Source organism: Numida meleagris, chromosome 2, assembly GCF_002078875.1.
Source record: "Numida meleagris isolate 19003 breed g44 Domestic line chromosome 2, NumMel1.0, whole genome shotgun sequence".
In the NCBI taxonomy this organism is placed as follows: Eukaryota; Metazoa; Chordata; class Aves; order Galliformes; family Numididae; genus Numida; species Numida meleagris.
Window position 1 is genome coordinate 47,740,646 of NC_034410.1, and position 21,112 is coordinate 47,761,757.

The 21,112-nt window shown below is 39.8% G+C and overlaps 1 protein-coding gene across 1 annotated transcript in view; it reads right to left on the reverse strand.

Annotated features, from left to right (window-relative positions):
• BMPER (BMP binding endothelial regulator) overlaps window positions 1-21,112 on the reverse strand; it is a 153,167-nt gene that overhangs the window by 103,282 nt on the left and 28,773 nt on the right. The window contains exons 4-6 of the mRNA XM_021388278.1: window positions 15,849-15,931; window positions 14,241-14,331; window positions 13,367-13,449 (exon numbers count right to left, since the gene is read on the reverse strand). Coding sequence (XP_021243953.1) covers window positions 13,367-13,449; window positions 14,241-14,331; window positions 15,849-15,931 — 257 coding nt within the window. The remainder of the gene's footprint in view (window positions 1-13,366; window positions 13,450-14,240; window positions 14,332-15,848; window positions 15,932-21,112) is intronic.

The window sequence follows — 21,112 nt, forward strand, 5'->3', positions numbered from 1 at the left end:
CACACAGGACCAGAAAGAACACTGTACGCAAGTTTGTCAGGACTGAACCAATATGAGGCTGAAGGTAAGTTTCCTGGATCACATCATTACCAGTGATGAGACATGGTGTCACTATTACAAGCTAGTCAGCAGTCCGTGGAGGGGTAACATGGGAACTCCCCATCAGTAGAAAAAGTTTCAGCAGGTAAAGTGATGTGCACTGTCTTTTCAGAAAGGAAAGGAGTGATCTTTCTGGATTTCCTGGAACTCAGACAAACCATCAGCTCTAACCACTACATCATAACACTGACTAAGCTGAAGGCTCAAAATTCCAGATCAGGCCAGAGAAGAAGACAACCTTTCTCTTGCAACTCAATAACATCAGGTCCCATATCAGTCTGCTGGTGCAGACATTGACAAGCAAGGGATGCAGGCTCTTGTTCACTGTTGAAAATGCATAGCTAATGGTGGTGACTATGTTGAAAAGCAGCGTTTTGTAGTTGAGAATTTGTTCTATCAAGTGGTGCTACTGGGCTTTTTGAATCTGTTGTAGTTTCCATGGAAACAAATAGAAAGCGTTACTTTTGGAGAAACCTACACTACTTTCATTAAACTCCCTTAACTAAGTATTTGTATTTAAAGGTGTAATTTTGAGTGGTTCCAACAAAGTCAAAGCAGCTAATTAATGGCTGTTTTCTTATTATACACCCTGTGTACATTCTGGTCTTGGATTGCACATGCACTTTGACGTTACGCATGTCCTTTTACAACCTGACTGATACCGAGCACACAGAAGCACTGCTGATGTAGCCTTGCTAAATCTGGACATGAAGGAAGTCAGAAATTCTAATAAATCAATCTTGATTGAAGATAAGAAAAAAATTAGCTCTGTGACTGCATTCTCATTTTTATAGCCTCTTATGGCCTTTAAAAAAAATCTGCCATTAAAAATGGATTTTAGATTATTTTTAAGACAACCACTTAAAAGAGATCATGATATCCCAGCCTATCAGCAGGATTCAGTCCTTCTGCATTCAGTGAACTACTGCAGGGGTGTATCTGCTTTATGAGAGCAGAGAAGAAACAGAGGTCATCACCTGCACCCTCTAATATTGTGAAGGGATGCAGTAGACTTTTGTGGGCTTAGTTTTTTTAAGTTCTTTTTTGTTGTTGATTTTTTTTTTTTACAACAGTTTACAACATCTAAAACAGCTAAAATTCACGGTAGGAAGGGAACAACGTTCGGCAGTGTCCCTACAGCACCCAGCTTCTCTTGCTGCTGTTTTTCAGCCAGGGCTCCGCATCAGCCCTGCCGCCTGCCGCCGCCAGGTGGCGCTGTGAAACAGCGCTGAGCGCCCGCCCGCCTGCCGGCAGCGCCCCCCCGCGGCGGGGCTGGGGACAGAGGGTGCACGGCAAGGAGAGCGGAAGGTGCACACAAGAATACATCCACCGGCACCGGGCACACAACCACGCACGCTCATAAATATACATTACCACGTATAGAGGCACCCTCCCACAGACACACATACAAGTTTTTCCTGTTTCACTGGGTATGTTCCATCTTAAAAAAAAAAACAAAACAAAACAAAAACACTTTCTCCCACTACTCCCCCTCAAAATTATATTACTCTTTTTGCAATACAGCAAAATAATCCATCTAGACTAGATTTTCTGTTTGACCTCCAAGCCATTACGCAAGATGTTTCTGTAAAGTTTGCCAGTATTTTCTCCTGAGAATCAAAACAATAAGTTAACAAACGCTGGACTCGGTCTACCCTTGAATTAACACCATGGAAATGAACCTAATTAAACCAGGAAATCATGTATCCTGTGGGATTACAGGGAAAACAGCTTTGTTTTTCAAAATTTGGAGATAGTGAAGAGCACTCTTCAAAGGCAGCAGGCTGCTGTTCTGACAAGGTTCTAGCAGTAGGTGATAAAATTTTGCAGCAGTCACAATTAGTTTCCCATTTTTATACCACCCAACCCGCACCCGGATTCCATTTTTATGAGCAACATTATCTCAATTTTATCTCAGAAAACCACACTCATTTTAATTTGTGTAACCTTTTAACTTTTGCCTTGTTTAATTCAGGTAAAGAAGGAGACATTAAGTCTAAGTGAAATCATGTTTAAAAGAGATAGAACAAACTTCTTCCCAAGGGCCAGGGATTAATAGCCAATGTTGGGAAGACTTTCTAACTTGAGTACAAGCTGGCAGTATCTAGCAGGGCCTTATTTAAGACTGTTTATGTTTTCGATCTGAAAGCCAAAACTAAAAGCATAATCATAATCTACTCTGATTGAAAATTTACATCCTGTTCTTTTCAATGCTTTCTTTTCTTCATTGAAACTGTAAGCTCCAAATCTTCAAACATCTTCATTTCTGTCAACAGACCAGAAGGAAACACTGTTCGATAATATTTCATAGGGCTGACACATCCTCATCCTGGAGATCTGGCTGTTGAAGACACATTGTCACACTCCCACACATTTTCAACGTTCTGATTTATTACACCAGTAATTTTACAAGCTTTTATGGAAGACTAAATTTTACCTAAATTTATGTTCAGCATTTGGGGAAGCAGAGTTTAATACATTCAAAGTTATGCACTACCCAGAGAATGTGTTCTTAAATCATATTTAATTAATAAAAGTTACATTTATATTTATTCTGTAGTTGAACCACAGATACGCTTTTTCGGCATTCTAGATATGAATATTTCAGGCTATTCTGACTGAGTACATGTGGTATGTTATATTTTATTTTAGTTTTCCTTCTGTAAGCAAGTGTCATCCTTAGGAAAAATTGTTCCATCTGATAAAAGTTACTATGAATTTCAAATGAGCATTTAGAATTATTTTTGTGATACTGACTTAAAGCTGCTACTTCCAGTCTTACTGGTTTACTTTGCTGGCAAGAGCACAAATACTGTGCAAATTCTGTACACAAGAAACTATGAATTCTCTCGTTGCCTTTGCTTTCATCTGCCCACTTCCAGGACACATGCTTACTTCCCCACTTTAATAAACACAAGAATTTATAAAAAGATAGAGCTCAAAATTGCAGAAGAGATGAAGGAATTAGTGGGTAGCTGGGAACTGCAGATTTTTATCTCTGTACCATCTGGATATCCCTGGGTTTTTGTGGGCAAGCTGGCACCTTGCCTAGCTGTAGTAACTCCAGGGTCCCACTGAGTTTGAGCCACATTTGCTCCTCTTCAAGCACGATGTGCTCTACACTGTTTTACAATCCCTGTGTCATGAAGGAAAATATTCCTTCCTAAGTGTGACTTGTCTCCAATCTGCTAAACCTTGACACATCCTGAGAAGAGAACATCCTCCCAGTTCAAAACCTTTTGCCCTATGTGAAATATCGTGCAGGAATCAAAAATAATAATCGGCCTATACAGGGCTGCTCCCTGAAGTCATAGAAGCTGTAGCAGAGAACAAGCAAGCACTGTCCAATTGTAGTGTGGGACCTATGCCATCTTCTCTTTCCGTAAGTTTGAAGAAAGACTGAGATAAAGGGTTTCCCGGAACATAACAGCAATGATAAGACACTTAGAAATAGAAACACGGGCACTCATTACGAAGAAATGCAAAATGTCCTTTTGGTCACTATGGGTATTAATGTTATCTTTATTAGCCTCTTGCCAGATTCAGACAAATATTGCCCAAAAAAGTATCTTGTGAGTAAGAACAAACATGATATGCAGGTCCATGATAAGTCTGTCGTACTGGATGTACAAGCATGTTTGTTCTCTGTCCTTCACCCTTCCAGTAACTTACTCTTCACTATATATAATTGGTTGCTATTATCCCTGCTGCACCGAATACTTAGGAAGTGAGAATGTGTGCTTCAAACAGCATAAACACTTGAGCTTCAAGTGATGCCCATTTGAACACAGCATAAAACCCCGCAGCCCATACTTCAGGAAGCAGAGCTATTACTGCTGACCACAAGGAATGTAACAACACCAAGGGGAAAGAAAATGCCTGCCTGGCTTGGTTTCCACCAGGTATCAACTTTTATGGTTCCTACTCCCATTTAGCTACTTTACAGAGTGCTTGCTGTGTTAGAATCAGGCTCACCATCAAAAAGTCACAGTGGCAGATGCTCTGCAATTACTGCTGATAAGAGATTTTACACATCTATGTCAACTACAAAGTGCAGTGGATAGAAGAAGAGGTTGTAGGTGCAGAATTCTCCCTCCTTGCATGGTTCTAGATGTGTACAGATCCATGCTTACTTAAATGCAGTGGTAAAAACCTAAATGGGGGAAGAATAGTAATTGCAGGAACCTAGGGGAATCTTAAGAACAACTTAAAAAAGAGAGCAGGACAGTTCTCAGTTGGCTGCTCAGAGAGCAAATAATGCATCAGCAACAGTGATTGCTAAGAATTGCTATTCAGATTCATCCAAGAGAAGAAAAGTTATGCTGCAGCTAGGAGAAGGGACAGAGAACAAACTGAGCACTGAAAAGCACAGGATCCTTAGGCTTCACATATATTGTTTTATTTACAATCTTTTTTTTCAGCATGCTGAATATTTGGGTGCAGGGCTGAGGACAGCAAAAGAAACACTACCCTCACTGCTGTGCTCTCAGAGCTGAGGCCAGCTCTGATTTTTTTTCTGTGAAGAAAGATATTATTGGCAAGGGCACATTCGCTTCTGTCCTACACTCAAAAGAAATTCTGGTGCTGTGTTCTGGAGAAAGAAGAAAAGGGAAAAGAAAGCACACAAAACATCCAAACTACTCAAATCCTTTTGGGCTCAGATGCCTCAAACATCGGATCTGAATCTTCTGAAAACCCAGACTTTGCGCTTTATATTGCATTGGCTCTGACACACAAGTACAGTTAATAAAGAAATTTCCATTTCAATTATTTTAGCACACAATATCAGATAATGCCACTAACTCAGCTCCTATTAAGAAATGAAACAAAACAACAACAAAAAACATCTACCTTCTGTGGAAAATGTCAGTGCTTCATTACAAAGCTTCTGGCAGAGAGCTGAAAACTTGTTTTTTCATTGAAGCTTGGACCTGTCAAGTTTATAGTGTTCTAGTCATGTTTGGGATTGAAGTTTAGGCAGTGTGGGAGTGGGGCTTCCTGGAAGAAAGTTAGACATTCAGGCAACATCTATCACCAGGGTTAGAAAACATTTTTAAGGTTCCAGGATTAGAAAACTTTTTTAAGGTCCTATCTTTCATATTTAAGCACCTACTCTGGAAGATGAGGGCTTAAGTCCTGCTGTAATTCCAATCTCAAGTTGCTCACAAGAATTTCTGCATCTTTTCCTTCAGATTGATTGCCAAAGATACAATGGTAGTTTGGCTCCTGGTCAAAATTAACTTCTGACAGGTTAAAGGCAGAATAAGTAAATCACTGTCATGTCACAAAGCATTTTTTTTCTTTTCTGTTTCCTATGCCTATTTTGAGAGTCACTAAGTTATTCCGACTATACCACTTCTCAGCCTAAGAAAATGAGTTACATAAAAAAGTTTCAGACTCGCACAATCCTGAAAATCAAATTTTCTGGGTATTATTTTTCTCTCCTCCACAATCCCACACATTTGTCTCTTGTCATTAAATAGGAAAAAAAAGTCATACGTTCATTAACATTTTAAAAGTTGATAGAATCCAAAGGGCTTTGACTAGTCTTTCTATATGATTGCTTTGTTAAATCACAGCATATCCCAGCTGGAGAATAGTTATAACAGGCAGGGTTGGAAACTTGCTCTCTTAACAACATTTAAAACTTGCAGGGAAGAAAACAAGAAGTCAGCGGTAGGATACAGTGGAAAGAGCAAGGAGAATTTAGGCAGACTGATAACAAACTGAGACAGAATCTGGCAATCACACTCAACAGCAAATCAAACGTAATGTTCCCAAACTACACTTTATATCTTCTATAACAGACTTTAAAAATAAATATAGTCAATGACTACAGCACAAATTAATAAGTACGGTACTCAAAGTGATACAGATATCATATTTGGCGGGTGGGAGGGATATATGAAGCCCTACATGTAACAATGTGTTGTCTCCAATCCTAATTCATTTTTTTCCTCTTATAAATAAGAAAAAAAGGAAAGAGGTAGGTGTTATTCAGTTAATTCAACTCTCTTGTGTAAATTCATTTAGCAGTATTGTATATACTAAAACATCTTGTCTTGGGATGCAGAGGGATGTTTGCAAGTTGAAAATCATTAGCTATTGTTATCTGATAACACCCCCCAAACCTGTGACATCCAAGTTTATTTAAACTGAAAGAGTGACAAACACGAAAGCCAAGCAGTGCTCTCAGCCTTTCCTTCATTGTAACAACGGGCAGAAGAGACTTGGACTCTTCATAAAATGTTTGGCAAACAAAGGCCCTGTTAATTGACGAGCTATTGCTTTTACTGCTTCCTACCACAACTTGTGGGAATCTTTAGACCCAAATCAATTTTGCACACAAGCGTTCCCACGAGATCCCACACGCATACCCCATTTGAAGCCACTTACAAAAAGTGCTGTAGCAGGCTCGCATAAAACCTTTGTGAAATCTTCTGAAACCACGTGCAACCCTTTCATCCCCTGCTGGCCAGAAGGTTTTTTGTTTGTTTGCTTATTCTAACCAGGTTCTTTGTTTTCTGCTGTTGTACTGCTGTGCTTTCCCTAAATGATAGTTTCTTGCCTTTGCAAGGAGTGAGTTATAGCAGAGATGTTTGCAGACTTCATTGCAGCCCTGTGCCAATAAAAAATAGTCCCCTCATCAGAGACTGCTTGTTAACAGCTCTCCATTATTGTTAAAGCTCTGTGTGCTTAATTCTTCTTTGTCAAAAGGAACAATCGATCTCAGCCTGTTAATTAGGAAAAGTTTAACAAGACAGGGAACAGACACCTGACAGTGTAAGCTCTCTGTTCCTTTGCTCTTGAGAACTATAGCAACCTACCCTCAATGTGTAAGCTTCTTTTATCACCATTTAAAAGTGGTCAACTTACTTTTTTTTCTTTATATGCCTTAGGAATGCAATGTGCACCCTGCTGTATGCATTCATGTCATTTAAATGATAAGAAGTCCTGTACTCTTTTCTCTGTACTGCAACACCAGTCATTCATGCAGGGCACAGTCAGGAAAGGATGTTAACCAGCATTTACTTAGGGTTCTCAGGTACTTAGGAAGTTTGAAGTCTTTCATTACCTTCTAGAATCCCTTAATTCATTAATTATTGCAATACCATCTTGGGTCAAGAAACTGCAAAGACAGTTTCTGTCTAAACAAGTTGTGATTGAGGAAATTAGAGCTTTTTCCTACAATTCCTCAGTCTTTCCACTCTTCAATTGGAAAATAGCCAAGAAATCTGCCAAGTCACCCATTCATCTTTCTTTAAATTCTTCCATACTCTCTTCTCTTAGGAATGGGAATTGTGTCCTCAGAAATAATATGAACTAGGTAATGTGACCTATGTGAAATGGTGGAGGAAAGGGAGAACAGCTGGAAGCAAAGTCAAAACAGCATGGAGCTTGCTGAAGTGTGGAAAGTGTGTCTGAACTGATCCCTGATGGGCAGGAGGGGCAAACAATGTATTTGAGGGAGGAAGGGATATGAGAAAAGTGTGATATTTTCTGGGCCCATTGTACTCAAAGAGTCACCTGGTTCTTTAGGAAGCTCCTCATTACCTCTGCTCTCCTGGGAATAAGACTTAACTGGACATGGGTTCTTGCAGCACAGAATGAGTGCTTCAATCCACACCAAAATTAACAGCATGGCAGGGGAACAGTACAGGAACAGACTTAGCTGGGAGCATACACAGATCAGGTGTGCTAGAAAGATCTGCAGGTGGAAGAGATGTAGGATGACATTCAAATATCCACAGAGGAAGGAAATCTGATCATAGAGATTCAAAGTGCCTATGAAAGCAAGTTATTTATAGTGAATAATTACACTGAATTGTGAACATTTGCATTGCTAGTCTAGAGCGTACTTGTCTTTCAGAAAAACTGTTACTAATTTTAACTTTATGTTACGACTGTAATTTAAATTAAGTTTTTATCAAACAGTTTCTCAGAAAAATTTCAGATGTTTTGAGAGAAATCAATACAAGATTTTAAATTGTTATACAGCTCCTTCACTGGAAAAAAAAGAATAAAATGCTCAGTGTTTTCCAACCAATACTTAAAGAAATTGCCCAAAGTTTGGACAGTTTCCTTTGTTTTTCACATTGTTGTTTCCAAAGTTAATGGGATTTAATATTTCAGACATAGTGCATGTCGTGTATAATCCTCCAAGGATGTAGATATATTTTTCTAAGTTTGAAGAAAATCAGATAAAGAATAAATAACTGGACACTGCTAATTGTCTGTGTCACATTATTTTTCTTGTTGAAATATAGCGCATAACCAAGTCCATACTCTTCTACACCTACCTGCACAGCCATACTTGTAGACCTAGCTGGAAGGTTATATATTTACTAGGCTAGAAAACCAAACCTTCAGGACTTGCAAAAAATTTGGAAGTGAGGGAGTTATCAGAGAAACACTGAACATCTCTCTATATCCCATTTCAGAATGCTTACTGCTCTCCACTTTCATCCACATCTAAGACAAATACTTCTTACATCACTAAATTTGAGCAAATAAACCCTATTCTTACAAAAAGACCTACTCCGCTTTTTCATCCTGACTAGAACTCAGCCTCTATCTCTTAGACCTCAAAGCAGGGCAGAGAGCATCTGCTGTAATTTGGAGCTGTATCAAACCATGTCAAGTACATGGAAATTCAGAAAGATGGGCATTTGGCACTGCACTGAGAATGGATATTTGAATTTGGATTTAATTTGTACTGCCAGCCTTCACTACCATACACGTAATTATGCACTCCCTATGTTTAATTACAAGATTCCCTGTAGACTAGAGTTGTGGGAACGTACTTCAGCAGTTTCCAATATTTGTTAAAGTAAATCTTCTAATGCAGTATCAGGGTGCTCCATCACCCATCTGACTGCAGGGGTGGAATCCATCCCAGCTATCTTCAGCCATCTCAGGGGCTGTGGGAGCCACAAAGGCTCCCCCTATAGTTACTGGAGAAAGATAGGCATCTGCAAGGGTAATCCATCCCACCTCTCCCTCTATTAACTGAAGAGGAGCCCAGATAAGTAGTTCAGACTAGACACATTTTTTCTAAATGTCTGGAGCTAGACAAGAATTCCACCCTCAATGTTCAAAATACTAGCATATGTAGTTTCTCCTCATTTATCACCATTGCAACGTCTGTTACTCATTGATTTAGGAACAGATTTCTTGGTGTGATTTCCTTTTCTTTGTGCAAAACTTTCATTATGCAGTTTTTGCACTCTAACACTCGGGAACATAAACAACAAGACATTTCCTGCACAGACCCACAAGTACACCTGCAGACCAGCAGTGGTGTGCACATTGAGTCCCTCTGCGCAGGAGCGCAAAAGCCCTTGATGTATGCACGAACACGAAGCTGAGGCCACTTTTAAATTCAGTTCTCCAAACCCTTCTGCTCTGCTTTCATCCCTTTAAGTTTCACTTACTTTGCATCATTTCAGGAGAGGAGCCATGAGGACAGCCCCACAACGTGCATCCCTGCAGGACAAATGGATGGCACAACCTATCCCGTTTCCAGTCCAGCTGGTAATACATGCATCCCTCAGCCATTCAAGCAATGCCATAATCCAGCCTGTGATTGCTCCCCAACAACCCACTGTTCACAGCTGGGGCTTGAGGGGAAGACCAGCCTTCAGCAAAGACGTCTCCATAGCACAGCATACTCTCAGCATGGCAGCCCCTCGTACAGCCGCATGCCTCACATGCCCAAACGCACAGCGCCCATGGTCTGGGTAACGGCAGTGTGAGACCGTGCCTGTGGTCAGAGGGGGCTAGTTATGAGTTTGGATACTGCCATTAAAAGATAAGCTTCTCCATGGTTACCACTCTCATGCGAGGTCATTTTCCTGCTGAACCTCCTCTCCTCCCTCCCTCTCTGGCTCTCTCTCCTGTCCTCTTGCTATTGTTTTTTATTTTTTCAAATGTGCTACATCAAAAGAGAAAATGAAAACATTTAAGATAATCACAGTCTATTTCAGTGCAAGCTGTAAGAAAGGAAACATGTAAGCCAAGTGCTCTCACCATGCAAGCAGAATCGCAGTCTCAGACTCATAAAAGTAGTATCTGAGAAATAACACTTGATTAAAGCAGCCAGTCCTTCACTTAAGTAGGTGCTTATGGTAGGGAAAATATCCAAGTTCTCTCTAGACCACTCCACTGGCCTATCAAGAAAAGCAGGACCAGGCTAGACAGATGAATTATTGAGAGACAGCTGGGTTTCAGCCGACATGAGAGGAGATCCCTATTATCCTGTCCACCTTTCTTACACAAATGCATCTCCCCAGAGAAACTGAGTCATTAAAAGCCAGCTCATTCACTCCTGACAGGCAATATGCATTGAGTGAGAGGTGATACATTTTCATTTTCGGCAAGAAATCTTAGTCACCCCAAGGAGTAGATCGCTCGGGAAAGTGGTAATGGTATACTGAGCCTTTCATCCCCACGTCACCCCTGTGAGAGCAGTCTGGCTCGGTAGCAACCCCAAAGTTATTAGTTAATGGGTTGTTTCAGTGATCTACATGAAATGAGCCTGGTGAGTTTGGTCTGGCTTTCAGTAGACAATAACAAGGACCACGAGTAGTGATAAACAGAAGCTGCGCTAACAAGTCAACAGCATGGCTGGCAAGGACTGAAGGAACTGCATGTTACATCCTTTATGACCAGAGGCCTTCATGGAGACAGAGCTCCCCAAGCCCTAATGCCTTGCTTTGTCCTGATTTGCACAAAAAAAAATGCACATTAAAAACAACAACAACAAATCTTAACGACCACTTCACATTCCTTGGGAGCTCAATAGTGTTTAGTAGGCACCGCTTTGAGCTGAAAATACCACAGACTTGAACGACCAAAGAGCTTTATAAAGACTGGGCTCTGTGATCCTGAATTTCTGGCATGTGTGGAGTGTTGAGCACATCATTTTGCAACTGTAAAATTTCCTTTTGTAAGTAATCACTCATTGTAATGGATTTATTAAGTGTGGAACAGCCCTACATTTCTCTAGAAAAACAAACCACAGCCATCCCTCCTTGCTTTCTTCCTGTTCAATGCTGCCTCCATTCCCCAAGGACAATGATGCCCTTTGTAGCCCAGAATAGTTCACTATTAGAGAAGCTCATTCCTAAGCAAAACTCAGAATTCATGCTTGAGTGAGTGTTTTGCACCATCACCATCCCAGAAATACCTTGACAACAATTTGTGTCACTTCCTCCATTACATTTCCACAATATATTCACTAAATAGTTGCAATTGCAAATCATTGCAGAAGAAATCTAATTTGGGGCATGAACTGCCTTTAATCTTTTAAATCCCGCACAAGTTAAAGCACATCACACGCAAGCCTGTTCCCATCAGGAGCAGGAGTAGGTGGGTATCTGCACATCTACTAACTGCTTAGATAAGAGATTCACTGGAAACTCATTCTCAAAAGAGTACGGATGCAAAGCAGGCAGTAAACAGCTACTGCAGCCTGAGGATGCTTCTGTTAACTTGCTTCCAATTTAAATTACGTAAGAATTAACATGGGCCCAAATTCTGCAGGAAATGGGCAAGAGGTACTAAGAAAAGGATCTACAGAGAGAGAGAATTCAGGTGTGGCATACACACAGACACTTTTCTTTTGCTGACTATGAGGTTCAGCCTTAGAGATGGACATTTTATACAGATATAATTACCATCCCAAATCATCACACTGCCGTTCTCAGAAGGGATTATTAAGCCTCTTGCTTGAGGCTTTAAACCTCTTACTATCAGTAGCTGACTTGTTTCCTTCTCTAACATACCTGGGACTGGTTACTGTCAAGGAAAGGCCCTCAGGTCTGACCCTATGTGCCTATATTTCTTTATCTTTTCTCCTCCGAGATATCCCACTCCCCCACTACGCTCTTCCAGGCACAGCTGCTTTTGCTATTTAGGGAATAAAGGAAAGTTGATCAAGGAGATACTGGCACACTAACAACTGGGCAATATGCAGTATCTGTCTAGTACTTATGAAAAAGCAATGCACAGCCCCAAAAAACTCAAGCCTGTCTTCTTAACCACTCACATCTGTCTCCCCCTCAGGAGCATCACCAGGGAAAGCTGCAGTGTAAAGCTGCTGCCTCACCACTGCAGCTGAAGGGCAAGGGGACCTGCTGAGAATGCAGGGAGCTGTGCCCCTCTGCTCAGGACAGCAGGCAGGCAGCAAAGGTAGAGCCAGGGGTGCAGATCACCATTGACAAGGGTGACAGCATATTTTCATTTTTACAGGATTAAACTTAAAAAAAAAAAAAAAAAAAAAAAACTAACAAAAAGAAACCAACCCCAAGCTGCCCAAATCTTCTCAGGAGCAGTGATGATTTAGTGTACATTAATTCCGTAGATTAGAAGGATTTTTTTTTCCCCTCAAAACAGTCCAGGTTCTCTGCAGCATCTTCATTAAATGTGTATGTATAAATACATATTTATTTTTTAATTCTATCATTCTCCCCCTCCTTTTTTTAAATTTTAATGATGCAGGAGAGCTGTGTCTGGTACTGACAAAACTTTGTGACATTCCACTGAAAAGTAAAGTTCCCCAATCTTGCATTTTCTGCTGATAGCCAGCCCATCATTTACAACAAAAGCAGTGATCTGAGGTTTGCATTTTACTGGTCTCAGAGACTATGCCAGTAAAGCCAAAGTTATCTACCCCAGCTATACAGCATTATCTTTTAACTTAATGGCAGTGAAAGAGAAGCCTGTGCTCATTACCCAAAGGATGCAATTATTACTTCCTCTCAATATTGTTGCTAGTCAAGGATGAAATCCAGGATATGACCTTTTCATTAAGCGTCAAGTCAAAGTCCACCTGGGACAGCCTAGGGAGGCTACCCTCATCCTTTCACTCAGTAATTCAGAGCAAAAGCCCTTGTTACAGAAAGGAATCCTTACAAATGATCAGCATTTACTAGATGTTTCCTTAAACTTATCAATAGATGAAACCCAAAAAGCTTTTTCTCTCCTGAATGATCCCATCGCAAAAACAAACATCACTAATTTTCCGCATCAACCCACTCCCAAATACCATGTTCTATCTGCACACAGTCTGTGGTCACAAAAATGATGATAAACTGTGAATATGAGCGATACACTATTAGCACAGGAAAAAACCTTCAACAGATATCTTAACTCCAAGAGAAGAGTAGCATTGAATTCCTTATATTTTTTTGTTTTGTTATGACAACAATAACATGCCTTTTGAAGTTCATACAGGGCGATACAATGCCAAAAGGCAAATACTTACAACACAAGAGCACTTGGTGCATTTATTTCCTTCAGGCCTAAATTCTTCTCCTTCATTGTAATGTCTCCCTTCGAATATACAACCTGGAAAACAGTATTTGAATAAGTTTAGTTCAGGATAGCACACTGCCTTTTTACTGTAACACACCCACAGGACAATATGAAAAGGAAATCATACATCTTCTCTGGTACAAATCACTCCAGAAGCCTTTACAAAGGCCTTAAGAATCCCAAAATACCTTTTTTGGGAAAGCATTCTTCTACAGCGGAAGAATCTGTACCAATGAAGTTAAGGCTAAATGAGGTCTTCCATTTAAAAGCAGCTTTGAAACATTTTCATTAACCGTTTACTTATTCTTACTGCTTGTTCTTTGTCTCTGAGTTCATGTTAGATGTTGGCAGATATTTTAAAAAAATTAAGTGTAATAAACCCATTATATCACAACAGGAGCAGCGCTTGCCTACAAAATTTCAGTTCAAATCAAATTAGCAATAAAACCAGGTTAATTTGCCACTGTGCTTCTCAAAGGCAATACATTCACACTATCTTCCAAAAAAAACAATCTTCCTTTTAGGTTGACTCGTATATTTCCTCTCCGAACAAAATTCCAATCATCAGCCAGGAAAAAAACAGCTGACTGGCTCTCTGAAACACGATGTAAAGACATGCAGCCATTGCCACAGGCTACATGTTCTCTACCAAAAATATTAACCATGCTCTTGTGTCATGTAGCTTATTATGTGAGCCAGTGGCTCATATTTTGGCAACTAGTAAAGTTTAAAAGCAGAGTTAGATCAACCTCCCAGGTAATACTGGTTACCATTACAAATACAGTTGCACGTGTGGAGCAGCATCTCCCCATTGAATATCTTACCTGGACACACAGGGCAACACATCCCCACAACTTTGGATGGGTTTTTGCAATGAACAACACACTGTACCTCCGACTCTATTATCACTCCCTCCTGCAAAAGAGCAGATCAAACATGTTCATTGTTATTGTTGTGGTTGCTTTAAGAAGCTAAAATCCACAGTTATTAACAGTACAATTACAGCCGGGCAAATGCTGTGGAGAGCTGGTTGTCAAAGGCCCTTTTCTTTCTGTGGCTGTTGCCTGGTATCAGGATGCAGGTTAATCCACAGCCAAAAGATTCACTTGAGTCTCCCAGACTCCAGATGCAGGATTTGCCTTAAAATGCATCAGGTAAGAAAGGAAGCACCTTTTTAGGAGAAGGAATCCTGCTTTATCAGGCATCCTTAGCCTTAGCAATCTGCCACGCAGCTTTGGTGGAACCAGACACAAGGTATTCTCCCCCTCTCCCCTCAGAGGAAAAAGCAGATAAAAGCATCTTGTTTTGTAGAGGTGAGATGCTTGTCTTTGATGCTTCTCCTGATAAGTATTAGTAAATTAACATTTCCTGTACTTCCTGTTCAAGGAGTCAAAGTCCGCTTGAACAATCCTGGGTGTGAGGATCTGTGTACAGAAAGTTGCTACATTTTTTTTGCTGCTTGCAGCTTTGTATTTGGAGGTAAGAAAAACCTGGTTTTTTTGTTTTTTTTTTTAAATGTGTGGGCCTAGGGTAAACAGGATTACTCAGCTGTGCATTTAGATACTGAAACAGGCCATAAAGAATTGCTCATTTAATGTAATTAGTAGTGGTCAGAGCATCCAAATTCAGTCTGAGTTCTTTTCATTAAGTGCCACAACACAAAATACTGCTGCTTCATCTTTATTCTTCCTGGTGTATCTGTCTTTAAAAATTTGTGTTGGTTTTATAGAGTAGCAGCATCACAGAAAGAGAAAAATTTCAAAACCCTTTTCTCCCATTGGTGGAAGCTCTTCATAGTCAGTAATCTCTCTTGTTTCTAATAGTTGTGATTCTTAGTAGCTGCCTGAGTGCTATTACTAGAAATGAATCAAGTTATCAGCAAAAATCACAGAGCTACTCACAGGCAGAAACTAAAATTACTTACACAATTGCTTGTTCTATGCCTGAAAATGGACAGTCTTGCAAATATTATGGTTGCAGATAGACAAGCTACCAAAAACATCAGTGTTAACAGTGCAGAAACTGAAGAAAAGATTTGACTGGGTTTCTCCTAAAGGGCATTCCAGGTATGTGGACACATACACACAAAAGCATTCAATTACTAAAATAATAATTTGTATTTCAGAAAATACCTAATGTGCTGAGAAAAGAGGAATTATTTTAAGATCAAGACAGAAGGAAAAGGCACTGTCAAGTACCATTCTTTCAGCATTGTTTGGGTCTCAGAATACTCAGCTCACGTACAAACTACAATTCTGGATGTCTGGTTACCATGGGTCACTTCTGAATGGATTTCAGCTGCTTTAAATGCAAAGTCCCTATTGCACTTTGAGTATAAAATATTTTGGGTTATTTGAACCAGATAAAAAAGGCTCAGAGTGTTATGGGAAAGCTTCATGACTCAATTACTGTGGTACTTATGACACACTTACCTGGCACTGGTATGTAATACAGGGATTGCTAGGGAGGTGCCATCTCATAGAGCTGTTGTATGTCTTTCCTCCAAAACTGCAGTCTGGAGGGAGAGAAAGAAGCACATGTCAGTCCACCTGAATACAGCGATCCTCTGGAAGGCTGCTGCTGAGGATCACAAAGCAGCATCCCAAAGGTGCCCCATCCTCTGCCTGGGGTTACTAGAAGAGGGAGAACTGAGAACAAGAGCTGACAAGCAGGATTGTGCCATGTCAAATCTGGCAGCAGCCCCCTGGATGTCTGCTCCTAGTGCACGACTGGCCAGGCTGCTTACAAACTGCGGCCATTCAAAATAAACCAAAATCAGCAACAATTTGCCTAAAAATGTGCATTGCTGATAATTCAGCGGCCTGTTCTAGAGCAGACTGTACTCCTCCCCTGCACTGGAGGAGAGAGGATGAGAAAAGGGCCAAAAATGTCAATCCTCCAGTCTGTCCCCATCCATTACCAAATCCCCCAGGAGAGCTCTTCAGACAATGCAGCTCAGAATGGATGCACTGACATCGGCAGCACTCCCCCTCCTTTTTACCTTTCCACTTTCGTGATATAAGAGATCAACATCCATGCAAACTAAAAGCCATCAAGCTCTCCATGGGGGTGGTGAGTGGGGACATTCTGGAGCCCCACACAGTTTAGCTTTGTATGACTTTCTATGTTACATTGCAAGTTTGTTAATAGCAAACAGGTTGGTTCACCCACAGACAGGTTCTGCACACATTTTTTTTTTTTTTTTAATGCGAAATGAAGTTTTGTTGAATCCTTTTGGAAAAAAAAAATTTTCTCGTTTTTGATTATGTGATCCTACTAGGTTCCTTCTCACTCTTTTCACTGTTCTCGGGTATTTTGCAAAAGGGAGAATATTTTTAAAAAAAGAGAGAGAAGAATAAAACAAAACAGCAGACTTATTATGTGGAAATAAAGTATTTGTTAAGAAAAAGTTTGTTTATTAATGTAAAATCATACCAATTAAAAATTAATCATTTGGAGAGACAAAATGATCCTGATCAAAAATTTTAAAAGCAACACATACCCCAATTTCAACAGAAAAAAATGCCCATTTTCCTTTTACTGCTGCAAGGGTTTTTCCTAGTCTATTTTACTGAAAATGGGCTCGATCAAAGAGCCCATGAAATGAACAGAAGTCCTGACAGAGACTTTGAAACACAGGCACGTACACAGAGTCATCAAGCACAAAAATAAGATCAGTCAAATGATGCCACGGAGCCATATACCTTCCTATACCTTAGCAAATATTCTATCAGTCATTGACTGATGTACAGGGTGCCCTGTCCTGAATTGCTTTGGGCTACATTTTGCACCCTTCTGAAAACAAAGACGAGTTATCAGTCCTACACCAGTAAATCTTCTACCCCAGTGTAGAAGGAAACTTTAGTGTAACAGCTCTGAATGGCTGAGGAACTTAAAATACCAACGAAATCATTTTGTATCCTAACCAAAATTGAAAAGAAACCTGGTGTCTGAAGATTATTTACAAACTCATTCACTACCTCCAATTAAGATCTTAAACAAAAAAAGACTTGTACTGCAGTATTTGCAGCATTCAGAAGTTCTTCTATGCTAAGTAAAGATCAAAACAAAAGAATTCTGCAGGTGATTTGGCAATTTTGCTAGTTTAATCTGAAACCAGTATGTTTTTAAAAGAGTTGATCAGTATTCTTAAGAGCTGGCTGTGATGACTCAATCCTTGACAAATACTGACATATAGCTCTGAATCTCACCTTTTTTCTCAGTAGCAAAGCCCCTGCAAAGTGTTTGAATAATCAAGTGTTTAAATTCTCAGTATATTAATAAGGCTGTGTGAGAACTTCAACATGCAAGTCAACACCAAAAGAGGAACTTGAAGTCCTATACATTTCTTAAGCATTTAAAAGTCCCATTCTGAAAAATATCACTTTTGTCTTGATATTTGTACAAAAAACCCAACCATGATATGTACAACATTGTCATAATCCTGCTGCCCATTGCAAACCCTGACAAAATCGAAGCATTTTAGCAGCCTCTATTTGCAGAAAACAGGCCGTACTGGGATTCTGAGTGCAATTCAAGAAAGTTTAAACACATGCTTGCACTCTAAGCACTCAAAATGGAACAAGTTGTGTTGTTGGACATCCATACATGTGTTTTATCATACAGGTCTGGACTCCTCAGTGCCATGCAGAGCCACGGCCCATCTTGGAACCTATTTTGATTGCAAAATAACTCGCATATTTGCTCACCATTCATGTTCTTTAATGTAAAGTGTTTTCTCTGTAAGAAATTTAATGACCCTGGGCTAATCTGTATGTACAGATGTGCTCATTAAACTGAAATTTTCAGTTTACGGATTAGTCTGGCCAGGATCACAAAGGCAGTGCTGCATCTGTGCAGTACCCAAGAAGCACTAGCTATTGTCTCTGCAGAAAGCAGCAAGGTAGGAGCCAAGCTCCACCTGTTCATCAGCCACAAACTCTGGTGACACAAGGGGTTTGTTGTCAGCACTGGTTAACAGCACAACAAATGCCACTATGGCAGGGAGAGCTTGCAGGTGGCAAAAGTACAATTTTGAAAGGGAAACCAGAATTGAAAAGTCTTAAGAAGAGCTAGAAGTATGGAGACTGCTCCTGAGCATCGGCACAGGCCAGGAGGTTGAATGAAGAATTCAGAGTAGCATCATGTAAGCACCAAAGCTATGCCCACCATCCCTCTTCAAAATGGAAAGAAAACAAAGCCTACATACCAGCCAGCTCTCATCTGACATCTGAAAACATATACATGGACTTTCCTAAACCACTTAATGACAGCATGGAAGCCTATGAGCCTCATTCAAATTCACCTAGGTGAAACCTTCCAGCCCTAATGTGCCAATTCAGTTTAGCCATCCTAGCTCACCCATGGTTAAAGGTCCACCACCATACTTGACTGGTAAAGCAGCAGTCACTGGATGACTCATGTCCAAAGACCTCAATGGAGGCGCTGATGCCTATTTCTACAACAGAGTATGTCCTAACATACTTCAAGTTCCTAAAAGCCATTTTAATTCCCTTTGAAAATATTACATTGTTACTGTCTCCATATGCCATTTGAAAGGGAGAGCGAGAGAAAATAATAAATCAAAGAAAGACCAGAGCCTAGCACAATCACTTGAATGCTAAGCACTTACTTCAGACTGAATATACACTTAAAAACATTGGAAGAAAGAACTAGAGAGAATGTTTTCAAGAGAGGAACCCCGAAAGCTCATGAGAAGAGATTCCAGTCAGCCCAATGCGAACCAGTAATTTTATTCTCATGACATACAACCCACCAGTAAAACGTTTAGGATTCCACATATGGAAGGACATTAAATATCACTGGTCTGTATCAATTTTAATGGAGCTAATGTGATTCATGTCAGTCAAGAAGTGTGTCCTAATTTTTTAGTCTTTGCTGCTTCTTTCTTTAGGAACGGCTGGTGTTTTATTAATGTAAAATATTAACTTTAAGTTGGTTGTAGGTTTGGTTCCTATTACCACCTTCAATCCAAATAGTTCAGATAAGTCCTAGATAAACATGCAAGCTGAAGGTTGCTTATCTGAATCAAACCAAACCACCAAACACTTTGAAGTTGTTCAACTGTTATATATGCAGTGAAAACTGCTAATTACCTTACAATGACTTCATAAAGGCAAAATGATACTCTAGACTTGAGTCATTCCTGTACAATAAATTACCATAAAATAGTTCTAATTCTAAAGCTTAATCTCTTCTAATTTATTAACTTATCTGTTCTGGATCAATGTTGTACACACCTTCTCTGAGCACCCTGGTTTCGAACATTATAAACCAATCTTTGGCTGATTTAATTTGAAAGAGAGTAATTTAATTCCAAAATAAGCACTCACCCAGACTTGGACTGAAGTAACAAAAGATGCAAATTACAGCAGATTTCATTAATGGCATGTGCGCAAGCTGACAATCACGAAGCTGTTTATCATTCCAGATTCTGCAGCATTTTTAAATGACCCCTCTTTCTTCCCTAGACACCCAAGCACAGAGCAGTATCATGAAAAGAGGGGAAACTGATTGGAGAAGACAGTTTAGTAGTGCTAAAACTCAACCACTGTCCTCAGAAGTTCATTAACAACAAGCTTTTATTACTCGATTTGACATTGCTTCATAAGATTCCAGAAGAGATTTTTGCTTATTTTGGGCTAATGAGAATTTTATAGACAAGTCATTTCCGTATTCTCCCAAGACAAAATGATAGAGCATAATAGACTGGCTCCCCATTCCTCATTTCTTCAGCATTTTTCTTCTTCTATTAGTCTTTTTCTTTCTTTCCCTCCACTTTCTATTTTAAAAAAGTAACCTCTCTATTGACATGGAAAATAAACATCAGGAAAAAGAAAACAGCCAGAAGACATGTTTTATTTAGTTTTTGATAAATTAATCCTGAGGGAGGATCCAGGCATGCTAACACTAAATACCAGTTCTAGCCAAGCAAAAAAAAAAAATAAAATAAAATAAAGAAAGAAAGAAAGAAAGAAAAAAAGAAAGAAAAAGAAAAGAAAAAGATCAAAACAAAAAAAATAACTTGCACATTGTGTAGTATTAAATCTGTTGGCAAAAATACGAGAACTCTGAATCACATATACACTTACTAGAAAATATATTTTCACATGTCTTAACAATGGTAAAGTCACTGACAGCTACTAGAAAATAAAACTTCATATTGGGTAATCCTGGTCTTCTTTCATCAACACAAAAGCAGAAAAATATATACAAAATCTCCCAAGCTTATTAAGTCATTCTCTAAACAGTGAAAATCCAGCTCTTTCCCCTCTAACTGTGTACAATCAAACCTATTTGCAGCTGAGCCACTGCAATCATCACGACCAAGAGACATGAGACACAGGGGCCATACAAAGGGCATTCAACACAGTGGAGTAAAATGGCCATGGGACTGAGCTATACTGGGACTGCAGTGCTCACAAGCACATGATGCAATCCAGCTTATGTTCACTGAACAAATCACCCCCTCCCAGTGCTTTGGTTTTGCTCCCCACTGGAACTGAATTTTGCCTTTCCAAATGTCTCATGTTTCACCTATATACAGGAGGTGGGGAAAAGTCATTATTTGGGGTCCATAAGAACCTTGAAATCCAAAATACTGTATAGTTAGATCTGCCAGTGATTCTTGATCTGATACCTAATGTGCTAGCCAAGGCTGACAACTGGAGAACCG